The sequence below is a fragment of the Hyla sarda genome, chromosome 6 (assembly GCF_029499605.1).
Source record: "Hyla sarda isolate aHylSar1 chromosome 6, aHylSar1.hap1, whole genome shotgun sequence".
Taxonomy (NCBI): domain Eukaryota; kingdom Metazoa; phylum Chordata; class Amphibia; order Anura; family Hylidae; genus Hyla; species Hyla sarda.
The window spans coordinates 135,096,280-135,119,213 of record NC_079194.1 but is presented as its reverse complement, the minus strand read 5'-3'; the positions used below and the strand labels follow the sequence as shown (position 1 = coordinate 135,119,213).

General features: G+C 43.4%; 2 protein-coding genes across 4 annotated transcripts in view; one reads left to right on the top strand and one right to left on the bottom strand.

Moving 5' to 3' along the window:
* Positions 1-897: 897 nt before the first annotated feature.
* On the bottom strand, positions 898-13,415 carry RRP9 (ribosomal RNA processing 9, U3 small nucleolar RNA binding protein). The gene is made up of 15 exons (XM_056525124.1): positions 13,206-13,415; positions 11,375-11,457; positions 11,186-11,295; positions 11,041-11,102; positions 10,902-10,943; positions 10,253-10,379; positions 9,288-9,412; positions 9,115-9,207; positions 8,938-9,038; positions 8,692-8,826; positions 8,342-8,404; positions 8,072-8,217; positions 2,640-2,719; positions 1,880-1,953; positions 898-1,789 (listed from the first exon to the last, which is right to left on the bottom strand). Exons 1-15 carry the CDS (start codon positions 13,263-13,265, stop codon positions 1,699-1,701), a joined length of 1,392 nt encoding a protein of 463 aa, XP_056381099.1. The 5' UTR covers positions 13,266-13,415; the 3' UTR covers positions 898-1,698.
* Positions 13,416-13,425: 10 nt separating this feature from the next.
* PARP3 (poly(ADP-ribose) polymerase family member 3) overlaps positions 13,426-22,934 on the top strand; it is a 34,320-nt gene continuing 24,811 nt past the window's right edge. The window contains exons 1-2 of one of the 3 annotated variants that reach the window (XM_056525118.1): positions 13,441-13,562; positions 16,667-16,795. In XM_056525118.1, coding sequence (XP_056381093.1) covers positions 16,770-16,795 — 26 coding nt within the window. In that variant the 5' untranslated portion in view covers positions 13,441-13,562; positions 16,667-16,769. Of the gene's footprint in view, positions 13,563-16,631; positions 16,796-22,934 lie in introns of those variants that run through there. The other 2 variants (XM_056525123.1, XM_056525122.1) reach the window with 2 other exon arrangements.

The following is a 22,934-nucleotide window of genomic DNA, read 5'->3' as shown; positions in this document are numbered from 1 at the left end:
TTAATGATCCCGTACGGTGAACGGCGTGAACGAAAAAAAATTAAAAAAGTCCAAAATTCCTACTTTAATACATTTTATAAAAAAAAAAAATTATAAAAAATGTATTAAAAGTTTTTTATATGCAAATGTGGTATCAAAAAAAAGTACAGATCATGGCGCAAAAAATGAGCCCCCATACCGCCACTTATACGGAAAAATTAAAAAGTTAGAGGTCATCAAAATAAAGGGATTATAAACGTACTAATTTGGTTAAAAAGTTTGTGATTTTTTTTAAGCGCAACAATAATATAAAAGTATATAATAATGGGTATCATTTTAATCGTATTGACCCTCAGAATAAAGAACACATGTCATTTTTACCATAAATTGTACGGCGTGAAAACAAAACCTTCCAAAATTAGCAAAATTGCGTTTTTCGTTTTAATTTCCCCACAAAAATAGTGTTTTTTGGTTGCGCCATACATTTTATGATATAATGAGTGATGTCATTACAAAGGACAACTGGTCGCGCAAAAAACAAGCCCTCATACTAGTCTGTGGATGAAAATATAAAAGTTATGATTTTTAGAAGGCGAGGAGGAAAAAATGAAAACGTAAAAATTAAATTGTCTGAGTCCTTAAGGCCAAAATGGGCTGAGTCCTTAAGGGGTTAAACAGGTGAATTTGTATCTCTGGCGCTCCCATAAACAATGCATGGAACGGATTCTAATCCCATTGATCCATGAACAGGGAGAGCCAGGGCTCTCAGTCTGACACAGGCTGTAACTATGAATCAGGGCCAAAAAAAAAAAAAGTAAACACATTTATAAAAATGATGTATGTGAAATTGTATCCGTAAGTTAACAATCCCTTTAACTTGTCTGTAAGATAAAAGTTGTAATAATGTAACAAGTTTATTGTACATTTTAAATACATAGAAACTTGGTTCTGAAAATGAACACACAGAGACTGAATGTGTTGAAAGAGTTTTCTGGGATAAGATTATTGATGGCCTATACTAGAGTTTTCCAATTAGGGTGCCTCTAGCTGTTGCAAAACTACAACTTGCTGCATTTCCGAACAGCCAGTATGCTGGGAAATGTACTTTTGCAACACCTGGAGGCAGCCGGGTTGGGAAAGACTTTGGCTCTCCACAGGACACTGGACATCCTACCGATCAGCTGTTGAGGCGCCAGAAGTAAACGATGTATCGGAGCCCGAATCCTCAGCTCTGTACACTGGGGTAGTGGTAGCCAAGCTTACTGCAGTAAAACTCCCATTATAGAATGGGAGCTGCTTGTAATAACCTAGCATCACCACTACACAGTGAACAAATCCAAGACCTCCGGTTCCCGTACCTAGTTAACTGCCTGCGTCGCTGGCTTGTCAGGTGATGTCACTCTGGCGATCAGCTATTGGTGGCTAATCCTCAGGCTAGGCCATTAATAATTGTACCCTGGAAAACACTTAATCATTAGGGAAAGCCATGAAGGACCCTACTGCATAGGTGTATGGTCTGGCTTAACCCCAAGAGAAGCAGGCCTACCCATAACGCATCAGGGTGCCACTTAGCTAATGAACACATAACTTAAATCCTGATGGTAATAGTTAGAAACATCAACTTTTATCAGTCTTAGATTTACATATATATAAAAAATTTGAATATGAAACAAAAGTCACAAGAGTCGGTCAGTAGCTGAAGAATAGATGGCAGGGGACTCAGGAGCCTTCAGCAAGTGTCTGCTTCTTTTTGAATGGAATTATGTACAGTCCATTCTTTGCTTCTTTTATTCTCCACCAGCGCCCGAGTCTTAAAGTGAAAAACAAAAAAAAACCACACATTTATGTATGTAAAGGAAAATGAGTGACAATTTATTAATGTAAATGTCCCAGATCTCACCTGTGTTCTTGTCCTACTCCAGCAATTAGAAAATCAGCTGAGCTTGAAAACTGTAAACTGTTCACAAACCCGACCTGCTCAGGACACAGAATGCGAGAATGTAACCTACACAAAGGATAAGCAGCGATTTCCCTAGCAACAGCCACTAAGCACAACTTTATTTTGTAGAGGATGCAGACTGAACCTCAATGGGGGCAAAACTGTACAAAGGTCTACGGTTCATACAGGAAGAGAACCTTTAAAAGGGATTGTACATGATGGCTGCTATCTTCCAAAAGTAATGCCGCGCCCCCCCCCCCCCCGCCTCTCCACAGGGTACAGCCCCATATGGTAAAGGTTTTCTAAGCCTGGACAACCACAATATGTTCAAAAAAAAAAAAATAAATAACCTTTCTTGATTTTAGGAGCAGTTTATTAACATGGTTTTCCATCATTCATCACCAGAGGCGCACTGCTGAGTCCGTAACATTATAATGGTGATGAAGTCCTGTCATTTCTGCTGGGATGGAGAAGAGTCTGAACAGAGCAGCAGTTGTGTATATATTGCCATCTCTCTATTTGAGTGCACTCAGACACTGAAGGGAGCACCAGGGTGCATGCTGGACCACAGCTCCATTCAGACTTCTCCTTACTGTGGTCACACAATGAGGAGTAACATAAGTCCACGGATCCACATACTATTGATTGGCAAGAGTCTCAATGATCAAATAGTTCTCATCTATTGTGGGTTTCACAGAGACCTCAAAAACAAACCACTCACCAGGGGAATTGTGCAGAGGGGCTGCAGACCCCGAAAGCCTTGTGCACACTGCCAGAGCCGCACGTTGCCATCATGTGACCCTAGAGAACAAAAGGACCAATCTTAATAGAGAAAGTCTAGATAACATGTAATATTACACAAAAATTATTGCACAGCTATCAGCCATAACATTAAAGGGGAAGTGCACTACTTAAAAGTTTATCCCCTATCCACAGAATAAGGAAAAAGTGATTGATCAACGGGGTGGCGGGGTCTGACTGATGGGACCCCAGAGATCTCCTGCCCGACGCCCATGCTTGAAGCAGTGATCAACACACCCCCTCCATGCATCTCTATGGGAGAACCTGACACAGCGCTCATGTAACTCCTGCTATGTGATACAGATGCATAAAAAGAGGCATGACAACAACCGCTCCATGCCTGGGGAGAGCGCGATAGCGAGCGAACGAGAGCGAGAGAGCAAAAACGAGAGAGAGCGAGAGAGCAAAAACGAGAGAGCGAGAGAGCAAAAACGAGAGAGCGAGAGAGAATGCACATGATCTGCAGCAATGTTTATGCAATTGGTACAAATTAGAGGTAACATCCACAAAAATTAGGACCCAATGATTTTGCAAAGACCTAAAGTCCCTGCTCTGTGCAGCTGAGCGAGATGCAGGGATGAGGAGACTGTTGTGTGCGAGAAAACAAAGATACACAACTGCACAGTCCGCATCTACCTCCCTGAACCCTAGAGGAGTAGGAAACTGAATGATTATGGGATTTTCATGCCATTTCCATGTTTCTGGCTGGGGTGATATATGGAGGTCACATTACAGGTGATATAACCGCAATAAATTTCTTCCTCAGCAGTTTGCTTGCTAATGGCCATGGGGTATTGCAGGGGAACAGTCCATTCAAATAAACTGCTTCTAGCTAAAGTTAGTTTGTAAATCGCAGGGACTTACAAGTCTGGGTATTTTTGGCTACTTGGTGGCCACTCTTTTGGGATTACACCCTGAGAGAAGTTGCCAGGTGGCGACGGAACAAGTGGGATCCTCTGTGGCCCCGGTCCTTAGTTTGACAACAACTATCACGGATTCCTCCAGTCTGGGACACTTGCCTCTTGCAGGGATTAGTATTTGGCAGAACCAAATGGATCGAGTGATTACTTTTCAGACACTGCACTTTATATTGGGGGACTGCAATTCTTTTGTTTATATCCAATATATTTTTTTACGATTATTATTCTTTAGGGATGTGTGCAATTATTGTGTTATCTGCACTGGTCAATCACCCCATTAGTGTATTATATGCTCACTCATATCTGCTTGCCTACATGTTTTTCTTTGTTTGGTCTTTATACTGGCTGGAGTGTCTAGATTCACATATACAGATCTTCTAAGGGCGGGTGCTTATCTTTAGGGGAAGGGGTTCATGGCCTCTCTCCTGAGTTGTGCTTTGGCTCTCATGGGCCAGTTTTAACTGTTTTTAAAACACATCCAATAGATTAAATTACAATGTATTTAAAATATACTAAGATGCAGGGCCCTTGCATCAGACATAAGTTAAAAATAAAAACTAAAGTAATAAAAAAAGGTGTACTAAAAATGATAATATGCAGACTTGTTAAAATTGCTTGCAGAAATTACTTATTTGGCATACAGTCTTACTGGGAGGGCTTAGAGACTCTCCACTTGATATTAGTTTATTGTACGGATACAGTAATGGGATGATGATTTTCTCCGCACTATGATGTTATACAGTGATAAACCATTGTGATGGCTCGGGCGGCGCCGTGCTGTGTTAGGAACCGAAAGTAAAGTTAGTGGCTGCCAGAATGTGCGCTCAGCAGTGCTGCAGTACCCCTATTTCCATCCCACTCTACCCTGATGGTGAAGGGCTATGTGCAGTTGTGTATTTGAGTGGGATGGGAATTAGGTAAACGTGCCAGTCAGGTGCGCTATGCAGCCTTGGAGTCCCCCTGATGCTCTCCCACTTTACCCTGACAGCACAGGGATAATGTGATACAGGCTCCAAGTGGGGTAGGGGGTTGGCACCAGGTGCTTCTTACCGGTATCAGGTAACTCCCCCCCCAGATGCGTTTCACTGTTGGCTGGTCATCGGAGTAGATGAAGTCTGTGGAGTGCGCGCTCAGCTGTCCATAGACTTCATCTACTGACCAGCCAACACTAAAGCGCATCCAGAGGAGACTTACCTGATACCGGTAAGAGGCACCTGGTGCCAACCCCAAGTCTGCATATTATTATCATTTTACCACTTTATTTTTAACCCCTCAAGGACGCAGGGTTTTTTACGATTTTGCATTTTCACTTCGCACCACCTTCTAAAAATAAGAACGCTTTCCCTTTTGCACCTAATATTCCATATTATGGCTTATTTTTTTGGCGCCACCAATTCTACTTTGCAAAATATCAAAATATCCATGGCAAAGCTGTAAAAAAAAATCATTGTGCGACAAAATTGAAGAAAAAATTCCATTTTGTAAATTTTGGGGGTTTCCGTTTCTACGCAGTGCATATTTCGGTAAAAATTACATCTTATCTTCATTCTGTAGGTCCATACGGTTAAAATGATACCCTACTTATATAGGTTTGATTTTGTATTGCTTCTAAAAAAAAAAAAAAAAAAAATCATGACTACATGCAGGAAAATGTATACGTTTAAAATTGTCATCTTCTGACCCCTATAAGTTTAACCCCTTAAGGACCAAGGACGTACCGGTACGTCCTTGGTCCTGCTCTCCTGATATAACGCGGGGTTACACGGTAACCCCGCATCATATCACGGCGGGCCCGGCGTCGTAGTGAAGCCGGGACCCGCCGCTAATAGCGCGCAGCGCCGATCGCGGCGCCGCACGCTATTAACCCTGTAGCCGCGCGCTCAGAGCTGAGCCGCGCGGCTAAAACTGAAAGCTGCCGGTTAACTCAGTGGGCTGTTCGGGATAGCCGCGGCGAAATCGCGGCATCCCGAACAGCTTACAGGACAGCGGGAGGGCCCCTACCTGCCTCCTCGCTGTCCGATCGCCGAATGACTGCTCAGTGCCTGAGATCCAGGCATGAGCAGTCATGCGGCAGAATCGTCGATCACTGGTTTCCTATGAGAAACCAGTGATCAATGATGAAGATCAGTGTGTGCAGTGTTATAGGTCCCTATGGGAGCTATAACGCTGCAAAGGAAAAAAGTGAAAAAGAAAGTGAATGAATATCATTTAACCCCTCCCCTATTAAAAGTTTGAATCACCCCTTTTCCCATAAAAAAAAAAAAAAAAAAAAAAATGTGTAAATAAAAACAAACATATATGTATCACCGCGTGCGGAAATGTCCGAATTATCAAAATATATCATTCATTAAACCGCTCGGTCAATGGCGTGCGCGCAAAAAAATTCCAAAGTCCAAAATAGTGCATTTTTGGTCACTTTTTATATCATTTAAAAATGAATAAAAAGCAATCAATAAGTCCCATCAATGCAAAAATGGTACCGTTAAAAACTTCAGATCACAGCGCAAAAAATTAGCCCTCATACCGCCCCATACACGGAAAAATAAAAAAAAGTTATAGGGGTCAGAAGATGACAATTTTAAACTTATTAATTTTCCTGCATGTAGTTATGATTTTTTCCAGAAGTCCGACAAAATCAAACCTATATAAGTAGGGTATCATTTTAATCGTATGGACCTACAGAATAAATATCAGGTGTCATTTTTACCGAAAAATTTACTACGTAGAAACAGAAGCCCCCAAAACTTAGAAAACGGCGGGTTTTTTTTACATTTTGTCGCACAATGATTTTTTTTTCCGTTTCACCGTAGATTTTTGGGCAAAATGACTGAAGTCATTACAAAGTAGAATTGGTGGTGCAAAAAATAAGCCATCATATGGATTTTTAGGTGCAAAATTGAAAGAGTTGTGATTTTTTAAAAGCAAGGAGCAAAAAACGAAAATGCAAAAACGGAAAACCCCCGGTCCTTAAGGGGTTAATTTTTCCACGTACGGGCCGATATGATGGCTAATTTTTTTGCGCCGTGATCTGAAGTTTTTAGCGGTACCATTTTTATATTGATTGGACATTTTGATCGCTTTTTATTCATTTTTTCATGATATAAAAAAGTGACCAAAAATACCCTATTTTGGACTTTGGAATTTTTTGCACGTACGCCATTTACCGTGTGGTTTAATTAACAATATATTTTTATAGTTCGGACATTTCTGCATGCGGCGATACCACATGTTTATTTCTATTTACACAGTTTTTTTTTTTATGGGAAAAGGGGGGTGATTCTTACTTTTAATTAGGGATAGGGGTTCAATGATCTTTATTAACTTTTTTTTTTCCACACTTTTTGCAGTGGTATAGCTCCCCTAGTGGCTATTACACTGAACATACTGATCTCATACACAGATCATTGCCGGCAAAGATCAGTGTTATTAGGGGCCGATTGCTCAAGCAGGAATTTCAGGCTTGGAACAATCAACCGCCGAACGGACGTGACAGAGGCAAGTAAGGGGACCTCCGCTCGTGCTCTAGCTGATCGGGACATCGCGATGGTCTCGATCAGCCCGACTGAGCTGTCGGGAAGCCTTTACTTTCATTTTAGACACGGCGATCAACTTTGAACACCGCGTCTAAAGGGTTAATAGTGCACGGCAGAACGATCGGTGCCGCATGCTATTAGCCACCGGGACCGACCTGGTATGACTGTGTGACCCCACGTTATATACCAGGGCAGGGCGCAGCTCGCACAGGTACGCCCTGCATCCTTAAGAGGTTAACTTATGTCTGATGCAAGGGCCATGCAAAAGACATCATAGTAGATTTTAAATAAATTGTAATTTAATCTATTGGACATATTTCCCCATGCCTTTTCTTTCTTCCTTCCATTTTCATATCCTTAACCTAGCAGGACTTTTGTAACCCGAATTTTTTCTCTTTTGTCCTGGGCACATAGGGTAATGTGTATCACAGTATCCTTGGTTTAGGATGCTCTTTATGTAGAGCTCCCAATACATTGTTTCTTTGTTTTTCAACACCCTCTGTGTTTGTGTTTAGTATATAAGAATTTAGTTCAATAAAGATCACTTGAATTGGATATTATTGGTGTGCTATTATACTTCATTGTTGCTTTCTGTCCATTCTTTTGGGATGTGACCGGGCGTGAACGTGTAAATTCAGACTAATGGGATGATGTGAACGTATGAATTAAGACCAAGACTAGGTTTCCACAGGTTTTTCTCTGGCATTTTCTGAAAAGCTGCCACTGCAATTTTTGAGCCACAGGCAGAAGTGTATTCAGAAGGGATATGAAATATAAGGGAAGAACTTCTACTTCTCCTGTCTGCTGGATCCACTTTTGACTTTGGCTCAAAAACTGAAGTGGCAAACTAGCCTTAAAGTTATGACATAAAAAAATGATTTAAAATATTTATAACATACCTGATACAACCACATCACTATTCAAGGCTGCAGCCACAGCTGACACCCAGTATGGCTGCTCCAGACCTGCCTCTCCATTTCTGCCATGGGCAGCCTTTATCCGTGCAAGAGGTTTCTTTTTAGACACATTCCATATCGCCAGAGACCTGTGCAAAGAGTGAAAGATTTACATTGCCGTTATCATCTAAAGCAGGGTCCAGTTACAGCTATCAGGAACCTCCCCAATGGAATGGAACCTAGTTGTCTTTCGCACCTTCAAGGGGAACTCACCCGTCATCTGCTCCAGACACCATATGCTCTTCATTTATGAGCCGTATGCAATCTATCGATCCACTGGAGGAATAAAACCATGTAACAAACAATTAAATAATCCAACCTCTACCTATAGAACATCTTTCATATGCTACAAAACAGAATACAATTTCTGAGCTAGAAGTAGTGGTAGCCAACCTGTGGCTCTTAAGCTGTGGTGAAACTACAATTACCAGCATGTCCTGACAACCAGAGAGCGGTTGGAGACTACAGAGATTAAAATATTCTGTGCATCAAAACGTGCACACCCCAAAAACGCAACTACAATTCCTGACATCACTCACATCCATACGCACAGCTCTACTCACTCATGTCCGCTGAACACAAGCTGTGTCTCCTCAGCAATCTTCCACACTCTTACTGTTCCGTCCCTGCCCCCAGATGTGACACAACGTTCTCGACTTAGACTGTCCAGACCAGTGATACAATCCTGGTGGCCAAAACTGAGGAATAAGAAAAGTGGTCACACAAGTATTTACTGACATGTAATATATAGAGGTCCCCTCTTCATATGTCACAATCACTGTCATACAATGATTTAAGTATGGACTCACAGCGTCTCTATATAGGAGTTCTCGGCAACATTCCAAACCTTGACTGAACGATCGTGGGAAACACTGAAAAGCTGGTATGTTCCCTTTTGGAAGGAGAGCCCCTGTAAGGATACAAATGATGAACAGATGAGTAAAGGCAAAGAAAAACCTAATAAAAGAAAAGAAGAACAGACTTACAGACACAGCGTCCCGGTGCCCCTGGAACTTATGGAGGTTTTCACAGGTCTCTGCATTCCAGATAAAGATTAGTTTATTCCGATCTCCTGACGCCTGGAGGGGAATACAGACACAGGGGTCACAACTAGTCATAACCTCTCACTGCTTATGCTACAGCAACCTCTGGACCTCACCAGGTATTTCCCATCTGACGACAGCGCCATACACAGAACATGGGTAGTATGCCCTACATGTCGGTCCTCGCAGCCCTTCCGACCCCCTGGGATCTTATGGACCTTTTTTCCATCAGATATGGACCCTACAGGGCACAAGATGTTCCAATGATATTATATTTATTCAGTGTATTATTTATGGGTCTAAGCAGAATAAAGTGCATCTCTGGAGTATAAAATAGAAAGTAATTCAGGATCATTAGAAGATAAGCAATAAATATTTATGAACACTTATTGACAAAAATAAATGCACCCAGACCCACTCAGCATGCAGTTATGTAAATGATTAAGGTGTGGTCTGAATTGAAACTAGGTCTTGCTGCAAGAAGGCCGAAAGGGATACTACGCCCCTAGAAATCTTATCCCCTATCCAAAGTATAGGGGATAAGATGTCTGATCGCAGGGGTCCTGCCGCTGGGGATCTCCGTGCTGCACCCGCCATTCATTTAGAGAGTCGTGTGAAACGCCGAAGGCTCGTGACATCACGGCCACGTCCCCTCAACGCAAGTATATGGGAGGGGGCGTGACGGCCGATGGCCGTAACATCACGAGCTGGGTGTGACCGTGAGGTCACGAGCATCCGCCCCACATCATCAGTCATCTGACACAAAGCTAAGTTCGCTCCATGCAATGGATTTCTGGAGTGCCACAGCCGAGATCACGGGGGGGACCCTCGCGATCAGGCATCTTATACCCTGTCCTATGGATAGGGAATAAGATGTCTAGGGGCGTAGTACCCCTCTAAAAGTGCTTTCACTGAAGCCCTATAAAAAAGGGCTACTTTTGGGTACCTCTTGTTAAGAGATAGTCGACTGCTAGACATGCATCTACAATGCACATAAACTCCCCCTTTAGTGATTAATCCTTTCAGGAGCACAGTTTTCCCAGTAAACGTATCCTTTTACTCTAATATTGTAATAACTCACATTTAATAATGGAGCAGTCTTTGGATCCCGAGAAGACATGTTTATCATCTGGTGTGATAACTAGGCAAGTAACTGGTCCTTGGTGGCCTCGTAGGAGACGGATCTCTGCGGGTTCTGGAGGAATTAACTGAAAAGGAAAAAGTTTTTTAGGGAAAAATAAAAATGATAAATAACATTTGTATATTTCCATTTGATTCTTATGTACACGAAAAAATACACCACATTGAAAATTTCTAATCTTCTAAATTAGTGGGAGGATGCACATAATGAGAATGTAAGGAGCACACCCAGTGCTGTTTTTTTAACAAGTGTTTGAAAAGATTTAACACTGAAAATAATAGGTTTTATAATAATGTAAAGTTTTGCTTGCTCTGGGGTTGCCATGGCAGCAGTAACCGACTAGCTCTTCTATGCATAAATTTCATTTGATCTGAAGAATTATTAGGGTATAGTCACACAATGAGGATTTGCTCGAAAACTGTTTTAGATTTTGTTGTACAGTAAACGGAGGGAAAAAAAAAAGAAGAAGAAAAAGAAGAATAGGCCACAGGGTTATATTCCCTGTTAAACAGCTGACAATCATACACAGCCAGACAGATCATGTACAAGACAGTGGGGACATCACAAGTGTAGTATTGAGAACAGTCACCTCCTTGGCCAGGGGACGCTGCAGTTTCCCTCGCTGTTCCAGCTATGGAGGAAAGAGAAATGTAATGATTAACAATACCCCAGTGATAGGAAGTGACTATGACACCCGCGCCCCCAAAGTGACCATAATACCCACTCACCACACTCTCTTGCAGCCTATGGGCTATGACGTCCTCGCTTTCATCTTCCAACCTCTCCTCCTCTACATGTGGAGAAAGATGTTTTTCTATCGCAAAGATCCAAAATCAGGAAAGGGTCACTAGCAAATCAAACTCCTGTCCATACCTTGTTCCTGTAGCTGCCGCAGGTATTCCTTAGCCAACCGCAGCTTCTTCTCCTGAGCCGTCTCATCCAGCTCCTCCTCTTCATCCTCTTTCCTCCTGCGAGTAGGGGCTCTGCATGCGGGGAACGGAAAATTATTACAAGGAAGAACTAAAGGGACAACGGGCAGCAGGAGGCCGAAAGGATACTCACACTTCAGTGTCCGAGTCACTCTCAATCTCCTCCCTCAGATTCACTGTTTTCTTCTTTTTCTTTTTGTCTGCTGCATCTTTCACCTGAAATTATTCAGTTAGAGCAATAGAAGAGACTAACCAAGAGGGCCAGAGGTCAAACCGATTAATTTTACATATTCCTGTGCCCAGGCTGCAAAATTAAACTTTGACTCACCTTCCTACATTCCCCCGTTATCAGCCTCACTGTTCTCTGCTGCGATCTTCATGCTGCTTCCTGGGGACGGGAATGTCACAGAGCTTTCAGCGTATCACCGGCCGCAGCGATGTCCCGCCTCAGTCAATGATAAGCTGAGCGCACGGTCATGTAAGGAGTCGGCCGGCTCCTTACATGACATGATAGGCTGAGCGCACTGTCATGTAAGAAGCCGGCTTCTTACATGACAGTGCGCTCAGCCTATCACCGGCCGAGGCGGGACATCGCTGCGGCCGGTGATACGCTGACTGCTCTGTGACGTTCCCGTCCCAAGAAGCAGCATGAAGATCGCAGCGGAGAACAGTGAGGCCGATACCGGGGGAACAAAGGAAAGGGAGTCAAAGTTTATTTTGTAGCCTGGGCACAGGAATGTGTAAAATTAATCAGTACAGATTTCCTTTATTAATCATTTCCAGCGCCGTGGCACGCAACTCATTCATTTAAAGTGCCGGCGGCTCACAGGAGGACAGGGGGAGCAGTGCCCACGGGTCACATATGATTAGTTCCCCAGCGTGTGTGTGTGTGTGTGTGTGTGTGGGGGGGGGGGGGGGGGGGAATACCGTTAAATACCGTTAAATACCGTAGAACCGCTATAACTACAAAAAAATACACAGTGATATGCATTTTTGGTCAAACCGCCCAGCACTAGTTGACACGCCCCTATGATGCAGAGAGCCGGGGCCCTATACAGGAGATCCCGGGGGGGGGGGGGGGGGGGGGGGGGGGGGAATACAGCGGTCGGACACCCCCCCCCCCCCCCCCCCCCGATCTGGCACTTATCCCCTATCTTTAGGAAAGGGGATAAGTTACTAAATCCCAGAGATCTCCTTTAATTTTACATCATCTGCCCTAGCCAAGTTGTTAGGGGTTGTCTGCCCATCAGTACGGGATAAGTAATGTATAAACACAGTGACTCCAACAATAGTATAGTGAGTGCAGCTCTGGAGTATAATACAGGTTGTAACTTTACAGAATACATAACATATGTAGACAATGGTCCAGGTATTTATATACAGTGAGTAAAATAAAATGTAACATGGGGTTCATCTTGTCAGCTGCTAGTAGCATTATAGTCATTTATGTACTTACACTAATGAATAACACTATGGCCACCCTCCTGGTTTATGTAGAATTTACTGCACCTCTACAGTCTACATCAGCATTTCCTAACCAGTGTGCCTCCAGCTGTTGCAAAACTACAACTCCCAGTATGCCTGGACAGCCAAAGGCTGTCCAGGCATGCTGGGAGTTGTAGGTTTGCAACAGCTGGAGGCACACTGGTTGGGAAACACTGGCCTACATTAACCCTCCCAGCACTATAGTGTTAACTGCATGGGCAGAGAGGTCATCATCAGAGCTCAGGAGGGGCGATGGCTGCCCCATACAGAAGATCTGTATACTCTGAATGGGACTACAGATAAGGATCTTCAGGAGATTGGAAAGAAACAATAAGAACTGATGAGACGGAACAGATCTCTGAATGCCACCTACTCTGTACTCTTAGAACCTCAGCCGGGGCATGCTGGGAGTTATAGTTCACAATCTACTTTGCTTAAGTGGAGTTAAGTGCACCATCCCCAATCTGCCCGGTACTGACCTCCCCCCGCCGCTTCTTCCCGGGCCCCTCCGGTCTCTTCTTGATAAACAGGCTGGACATGATCAGAGAGCACCGGACCCACGTGTGAACCTCTGCATGCCTTCCGGTTGCAAAAACCTCTACGCTCCGCCCAACGGGCGCTTAGTTGGGATTGGCTGGAGAGGAAACTAGTGATGACGTCACTCTGTAGCGCCGTTCTTCCCGACTTCACTGGAGCGTCGCGCCTGTGGTATCCAAGCAACTGAATTAACAGTGTCATGTGACCCGCACCGCTACGTTGTAACAAATATGACTATTTCTAACAGTGCGGTGATCCGGAAATGATTACACTGTAATAGCAGATCACGTGTCATCCATGTCAGTATATTAATTACCAAACTGATATAGGAATTTTACTTTAACTTGTACTAGGATGGCGCAATAAAAACACTTTTATCAAATAAAAATAAATGTTGCCGTGTTCCAAGGCCCATAGGTTACTTATTTCCCCCCCCCCCCCTGAGGAATCACTATCTTTTCTGCCATTTTGCACAGTGTTCACCATACAAAATAAATAAATGATATACTTTTTATAGCCCGGGCTGTTATGGAGGTGGCAATACCAAATATTTGTACGGTTTAAAAAAAATGCATGCAAATGTTTTAAAAATTATTATTTTTTAACTTTTTCCACTCATATAACACTACAGTGGTCCCTCAAGTTACAATATTAATTGGTTCCAGGACGACCATTGTATGTTGAAACCATTGTATGTTGAGACCAGAACTCTATGGAAACCTGGTAATTGGTTCTGAAGCCCCAAAATGTCATCCAAAAATAGGAAAAAGTGAGGATTAAAGAAAAATAAGTAGATAACTAATACAGATAAAGCAAATCCTTATATATAAAAGTAATAAAGATCTGCTGGGAGCTGTAATCACTGTCTATGTAGAGGACAGAAGCTTCTTCAGGGTCCTTTACAGTACACACAGTGTCCCAAAAAAGTAGAATGGAGTCGCCCCTATTTTGTGTCCAAAGGAGCAGCTAACCGAGGTACAGGTTGAGTTGCACAGTACATGTAATACCTCAGTGTACTGTAGGGGGCACTACCAGACAGGAATTCAGTGCATACGCTTCAATAAAGAGGTACTCCGGTGGAAAACTTTTTTTTTTCTTTTTTTATCAACTAGTGCCAGAAAGTTAAACAGATTTGTAAATTACTTCTATTAAAAAATCTTAATCCTTCCAGTGCTTATTAGCTGTTGAATACTACAGGGGAAATTCTTTACTTTTTTGAATACAGAGCTCTCTGCTGACATCATGACCACAGTGCTCTCTGCTGACACCTCGGGCCATGTTAAGAACTGTCCAGAGTAGGAGAAAATCCCCATAGAAAACATATGCTGCTCTGGACAGTTCCTAAAATGGACAGAGATGTCAGCAGAGAGCACTGTGGTCATGATGTCAGCAGAGAGCTCTGTGTTCCAAAAAGTAAAGAATTTTCTCTGTGGTATTCAGGAGCTCATAAGTACTGGAAGGATTAAGATTTTTTAATAGAAGTAATTTACAAATCTGTTTAACTTTCTGGCACCAGTTGATTTAAAAAAAAAAAAAAACAGGTGTTTTACCAGTGAATGCCTGTTCTGATTGGTCAGTTCTTCCAGCCATTGACATGTTTCACAGATCTGAACTGTCTGTAGCACTGTATGTTGAGTCTGGTTTCAAGTTACAATGGTCCAGAAAAGACAATTGTATGTTGAAACTATTGTGTGTTGAGGCCATTGTAAGTTGAAGGATCACTGTATACTACTACTGTAGAGCAGTGTATTATGCCTGGGGGCCTTCAAAAGGCCCTTGACTGCAATCGAATCCCATCAGCACCCAGCCATCATGTCATGTGGCTGCCAACGGTGTCACAGAGCCCCACAGATCCCTTATACCAGTGGTCTCAAAATATGGCCCTCCAGAAGTTGCAAAACTTGAACTCCCAGCATGCCTGGACAGCCATTGGCTGTCCGGGCATGCTGGGAGTTCAAGTTTTGCAACATCTGGAAGGCCACAGTTTGACACCACTGCCATACACACTGTGGCAATGATTTAACCATTTGAACAAATGAGTCATAGCCCCTTGGCACAAACAAACAGAGACAGGTTATTAAGTTACAAATCAATTAAATTGAATCTTTGAGTTCTACACTATGCTCAGAGCTCAAGTGTCAAGGAGGAAGGGCCAGGCTGTAGCATGCATGCCTCCAACCTCCCCCACCCTTCCCTGCCTTGACTGATTGACATAGTTGAGCCCTGTACATCAATCAGATAAACAGTACCTGTCACAAAAAAACTGTTCTAAACTAACTCAGGCTTTGTTCCCTAACTACTTCTAACACCCCTCCCACCTTTCGAAAAAAAATCAGAGCTTCAAAAAGCTGTGTATCATACCTTTCTTCTTGCTCACGTAGTGAAATCTCCCAGCAGAAGAAAGTGGGCGTTTCCCAGCAGGCATGACATCACGGAAGTCTGCTGGGGGAACCACTTCTGCCCTCACATGGTTGCAGTGCTGTGATGAATAGAAGACCTCAAGCTCTGTGTAGCAGCTTTCATTCTGTGTATGGCTGGGTTCACACCACGTTTTTGCAATACAGTTCCAGCATATGTTTTCAATTTGAAAAGCGTACGGAACCATACTGAAAACCGTATGCCAAAAGATTCATCCGCTTGTGTCTGTTTTGCATCCTGTACGGTTTTGGGAGTCTCTTTCCCATACCCAAAACCGTAGCTTACCACAGTTTTTGGTCCGGGCGAAAAACCGTATCCGTTTATTTTTTTTAACATTGGAGTCAAAGGGAAAAGTACAGAACCGTATGTGTGTACCGTTCCATCCGGTTTTCACCATATGGTTTTTGACTTTCCTAATTGTTTTTTCTTGGAATTTCAATCAAACAAGTGAAACTTTATTCATAATGGAATGAAACGTTAAAAACTTAAAGGGGTACTCCGGGGAAGTTAATAAAAATAAAAATGCCCCAAAGCCATCACAATACCTGTTATGTGTCCCCTGTAGTTATTCATGTGATTTTGGCAGTTCCTTTGGCCCCTGATGTCTCCTAAATACTTTTTTTCCTTACCTGCATAGACTACAACTCCCAGAATTCAGCTCTGTGTAATGGCTGCCAGCCAACTGCTTTCACCATCTGTGTGCAGGCTTCCACTGCAGCTCTCTCTCTCTCACACACACACAGCAACCAGCTAACAAGCTGAGGTAAAGTGAAAGCCGAGCTGTGATTGGCTGCATATGGGGAAATCTCTCCACTTTTTCTCTCACACAGTTTGATAAATCTGGGCCACTGTACAAGTCTTTTCTTTTATGCCACCTCCTGCTATGAATTTTTCTGTGTTCTGAATGGCAGCATATTCAAAAGAAAAACAGCAGCTATGTGCTCAGTTGTGACTAAGAATCTTCACTGCTTTTTCTCTCACACAGGGAGGGGAGGTGTGTCTGTACAGCCAGAGCTCTAGCCCAATCAGAAATCAGACAGAAATCAGGTGATGTTGTCCTCACTGAGGAGACAACGTGGATCTAAAAAATGAATTTTTCTCTCACTTCCTGCATGTAAGTGACAGCTGAAAGAGGAAAACTGTTGTATATAGCTAATGAATGATATTTAGACAAATGCATAGGTTGGTGAGAGGGAAAGAATGGGCTATGGATTTAGTTCCCTGGAGTACCTCTTTAAATGTTTTTTCTTACAAAACGGATGCAATCGGACCTAATTTTTCAAACCATATACGGTTTTCAACCGTATATGGATTAAAATTTGTACACATGTTTTGATACAGTTTAGTCAGGTTTTAGTTAGGTTTTGAGGAATCCGTTTTTTTTTATCAAAAACCTGATACGGGAACTGTATTGCAAAAACGTGGTGGGAATCCAGCTTATCTTTCAGTGAGGCTCTTTGCAGCTTTCAGTCTGTGCAGCTTTTAGTCTGTGCAGCTGTCAGTGAGGCTCTGTGCAGCTGTCAACCAAGCTCAATGCAGAGAAATACTTCCTGAGTTTGGTCTCCTGCCATTACAAGCAGGAGACCAAAATCTGAGATTTTGACCAGATGGAATGTGCTCTGTCCAAGAAGGGAGATCCCTGGTGGCCAAAAGTATACAGCAGAAAAACTTTTTTTTTTTTTTTAAATGGTAGCCAATTACAAAAGTTATTTATTTTGCATAAGGTATCAAATATTAAAAATCATGTTTAATGACAGTGCCCATTTAAGGCAGAGAAGGGTGGGGGAGGTTGGAGACATGCATGTTGATGCTTAGTGCCTTAGTGCTCAGTTCATCTAACATCCTGTGACTGCTAAATTGTATATTCTTTTGATAAAGGATTTGAAAATGTGGGTGCAGTTACACATGACTCTAAGATAAGGCTCCTTGTATAAGACTGCTTACAATTCATAGATGCATTTTATAGATGTCATTGCAAGGATAGAGATGGATTTTAGCAGGGCAGGGCTTAAAGGGGTATTTCAAGAAAAAACTTTTTTTATATATCAACTGGCTCCAGAAAGTTAAACAGATTTGTAAATTACTTCTATTAAAAAATCTTAATCCTTCCAATAATTATCAACTGCTGAAGTTGAGTTGTTCTTTTCTGTCTGGCAAGAGTACTCTCTGCTGACATCTCTGTTTGTCTCGGGAACTGCACAGAGTAGAAGAGGTTTGCTATGGGGATTTGCTTCTACTCTGGACAGTTCCCGAGACAGGTGTCATCAGAGAGCACTTAGACAGAAAAGAACAACTCAACTTCAGCACCTCATAAATACTGAAAGGATTAAGATTTTTTAATAGAAGTAATTTACAAATCTGTTTATCTTTCTGGAGCCAGTTGATAGATAAAAAATTTTTTTTCCCCTGGATAACCCCTTTAACGTCCCTCCATTTGACAGCCTATGTGATTTTTTCACTTATTTGTAAATCTCTACAGTTATAAAAAAAATTACTCCTTACCCCAGAAGACAACTCTGCATTATGACCACAAGGTGTATAACTTCCCCATTATCTACTGTCCGCTGCCTGTTGAAGGCAAAAAACTTTTCCCCTATCCGCAGCATAAGGGATAAGTTTTAGATCGCAGGGGGTCCAACTGCTGGGACCCCTGCGATCTCCTTTATGGAGCTTTATGGGAGAGCCGAAGATAGCAGAATGGCTCTCCCATAGAGATATATGGAGGGGGCAGAGGTCATGTGGTGCCGCTGTGGAGAAGAGTAGTGTTGAGCGGCATAGGCCATATTCGAATTCGCGATATTTTGCGAATATATGGATGAATATTCGTCATATATTCGCTAAATTCGCATATTCGTAATATTCGCGTTTTATTTTCGCATATGCGAAAATTCGCACGCCAGTCTCACACAGTAGTATTAGAGCCTTCTTTAGACCACACAAGCTGGAAGCAGAGATGGATGATCACTGTGATGTGTACTGTGAACAAAAAAACGAATATTCGTAATTACGAATATATAGTGCTATATTCGCGAATATGCGATATTCGCAAATAAAATTTGCATTGCGAATATTCGCGAGCAACACTAGAGGTTCCATACAGCAACAATTTAGTAAAGGGAGGCTCAACTGATATATAAATCCAGTACGGGGGTGCAACTCCAGTGAAAAAACATACACAACCACTAGACACAAAAGAAATTCATGGAAATGAGCGCACACTACCAATATATTATATGATATACATATATTATACACAATATATTCCATACAGGAGATCGTGGGGGGCCCCAGCGGTCAGACCCCAGTGATCTAAATCTTATCCTCTATCCTGCTGAAAAGGGATACGTTTTGTTTCCACAACACTTCTCCTTTAACCCCTTAACCCCTTAAGGACCAGGCCATTTTACACCTTAAGGACCAGAGCGTTTTTTGCAATTCTGATCACTGTCACTTTAAACATTAATAACTCTGGAATGCTTTTAGTTATCATTCTGATTCCGAGATTGTTTTTTCGTGACATATTCTACTTTAACTTAGTGGTAAAATTTTATGGTAACTTGCATCCTTTCTTGGTGAAAAATCCCAAAATTTGATGAAAAAAATGAAAATTTAGCATTTTTCTAACTTTGAAGCTCTCTGCTTGTAAGGAAAATGGATATTCCAAATAAAACATTTTTGGGTTCACATATACAATATGTCTACTTTATGTTTGCATCATAAAATTTATGAGTTTTTACTTTTGGAAGACACCAGAGGGCTTCAAAGTTCAGCAGCAATTTGGAAATTTTTCACAAAATTTTCAAACTCGCTATTTTTCATGGACCAGTTCAGGTTTGAAGTGGATTTGAAGGGTCTTCATATTAGAAATACCCCATAAATGACCCCATTATAAAAACTACACCCCCCAAAGTATTCAAAATGACATTCAATAAGTGTATTAACCCTTTAGGTGTTTCACAGGAATAGCAGAAAAGTGAAGGAGAAAATTCACAATCTTCATTTCTTACACTCGCATGTTCTTGTAGACCCAATTTTTGAATTTTTGCAAGGGGTAAAAGGAGAAAATTTTTACTTGTATTTGAAACCCAATTTCTCTCGAGTAAGCACATACCTCATATGTCTATGTTAATTGTTCGGCGGGCGCAGTAGAGGGCTCAGAAGGGAAGGAGCATCAAATGGTTTTTGGGGGGCATGTCACCTTTAGGAAGCCCCTATGGTGCCAGGACAGCAGAAAAACCCCACATGGCATACCATTTTGGAAACTAGACCCCTCAGGGAACGTAACAAGGGGTAAAGTGAACCTTAATACCCCACAGGTGATTCACGACTTTTGCATATGTAAAAAAAAAAAAAAAATGTTTTACCTAAAATGCTTGGTTTCCCAAAAATGTTACATTTTTAAAAAGGATAATAGCAGAAAATACCCCCCAAAATTTGAAGCCCAATTTCTCCCGATTCAGAAAACACCCCATATGGGGTGAAAAGTGCTCTGCTGGCGCACTACAGGTCTCAGAAGAGAAGGAGTCACATTTGGCTTTTTGAAAGCAAATTTTGCTCTAGGGGCATGCCGCATTTAGGAAGCCCCTATGGTGCCAGAACCGCAAAAAAAACCCACATGGCATACCATTTTGGAAACCAGACCCCTCGGGGAACGTAAAAAGGGGTAAAGTGAACCTTAATACCCTACAGGTGTTTCACGACTTTTGCATATGTTAAAAAAATTTTTTTTTTTACCTAAAATGCTTGGTTTCCCAAAATTTTTAGATTTTTAAAAAGGGTAATAGCAGAAAATACCCCCCAAAATTTGAAGCTCAATTTCTCCCGATTCAGAAAACACCCCATATGTGACCCTAAACTGTTGCCTTGAAATACGACAGGGCTCCAAAGTGAGAGCGCCATGCGCATTTGAGGCCTGAATTAGGGACTTGCATAGGGGTGGACATAGGGGTATTCTACGCCAGTGATTCCCAAATAGGGTGCCTCCAGCTGTTGTAAAAGTCCCAGCATGCCTGGACAGTCAGTGGCTGTCTGGTAATACTGGGAGTAGTTGTTTTGCAACAGCTGGAGGCTCCGTTTTGGAAACAGTGGCGTACCAGACGTTTTTCATTTTTATTGGGCAGGGGAGGGGGGCTGTGTAGGGGTATGTGTATATGTAATGTTTTTTACTTTTTATTTTATTTTGTGTTAGTGTAGTGTTTTTAGGGTACAGTCGCACGGGCGGGGGGTTCACAGTAGTTTCTCGCTGGCAGTTTGAGCAGCGGCAGAAAATTTGCCTCGGCTCAAACTTGCAGCCGGATACTTACTGTAATCCTCCGCCCATGTGAGTGTACCCTGTACGTTCACATTGGGGGGGGGGGGGGGACGGAGAAACATCCAGCTGTTGCAAAACTACAACTCCCAGCATGTAGGGTCTATAAGTGCATGCTGGGAGTTGTAGTTTTGCAACAGCTGGAGGCTCCGTTTTGGAAACGGTGGCGTACCAGACGTTTTTCATTTTTATTGTAGGGGTATGTGTATATGTAGTGTTTTTTTACTTTTTATTTTATTTTGTGTTAGTGTAGTGTTTTTAGGGTACAGTCACATGGGCGGGGGGTTCACAGTAGTTTCTCGCTGGCAGCTTGAGCTGCAGCAGAAGATTTGCTGCAGCTCAAACTTGCAGCCGGATACTTACTGTAATCCTCCGCCCATGTGAGTGTACCCTGTACATTCACATTGGGGGGGGGGGAACATCCAGCTGTTGCAAAACTACAACTCCCAGCATGTACGGTCTATCAGTGCATGCTGGGAGTTGTAGTTTTGCAACAGCTGGAGACACACAGGTTGTGAAACACCGAGTTTGGCAACAAACTCAGTGTTTTGCAACCAGTGTGCCTTCAGCTGTTGCAAAAGCTACAACCCCCAGCATGTACGGACAGCGGAAGGGCATGCTGGGTGTTGTAGTTATGCAACAGCGGGAGGCATACTACTTTGGCTGGGGATGCTGGGGATTGTAGTTATGCAACAGCTGGAGACACACTGGTTTGCTACTTAACTCAGTGTGCCTTCAGCTGTTGCAAAACTACAACTCTCAGCAGTCACCGACAGCCAACGGGCATGCTGGGAGTTGTAGTTATGCAACCAGCAGATGCACCACTACAACTCCCAGCATGCACTTAAGCTGTTTGTGCAAGCTGGGAGTTGTAGTTACACAACAGCTGAAGGTACACTTTTCCATAGAAAGAATGTGCCTCCAGCTGTTGCAAAACCATAAGTCCCAGCATGCCCATAAGTGCATGCTGGGAGTTGTGGTGGTCTGCCTCCTCCTGTTGCATAACTACAGCTCCCAGCATGCCCTTTTTGCATGCTGGGAGCTGTTGCTAAGCAACAGCAGGAGGCTGTCACTCACCTCCTGCTGCTGCTTGATCGCCGCACAGGTCAGTCCCGCCGCCGCCGTCGTCGTTGCTCCTGGGGCCCCGATCCCAACATTAATGCCGGGGATCGGGGTCCCCAGCACCAGGGGTGCACGTCCCGCACCCGCTCACGTCCTCCGGAAGAGGGGCGGAGCGGGTGCGGGATTGACACCCGCAGCAGGCGCCCTGATTGGTCGGCCGGTAATCCGCCCGACGAATCAGGGCGATCGTGAGGTGGCACCAGTGCCACCTCACCCCTGCAGGCTCTGGCTGTTCGGGGCCGTTTCTGACGGCCCCGATCAGCCAGTAATTCCGGGTCACCGGGTCACTGGAGACCCGATTGACCCGGAATCGCCGCAGATCGCTGGACTGAATTTTCCATGGCATAATGACCCCCCTGGGCGATATGCGGCGATGCCTGCTGAACGATTACAGCAGGCATCGGGCACCGGCTCCCCTCCGGCTAGCGGCGGGGGGCCGGGAAAGGACAGGACGTACTCCTACGTCCTCGGTCCTTAAGGACTCGGAAACGGGGGCGTAGGAGTACGTCCATTGTCCTTAAGGGGTTAAGGACCGAGGACGTACCGGTACGTCCTTGGTCCTGCACCCGTGATATAACGCGGGGTTACACGGTAACCCCGCATCATACCACGGCGGGCCTGGCGTCATAGTGAAGCCGGGACCCGCCGCTAATAGCGCGCAGCGCCGATCGCGGCGCCGCACGTTATTAACCCTTTAGCCGCGCGCTCAGAGCTGAGCCACGCGGCTAAAAGTGAAAGTAAAAACTGCCGGTTAGCTCAGTCGGGCTGTTCGGGATAGCCGCGGCTAATCGCAGCATCCCGAACAGCTTACAGGACAGCGGGA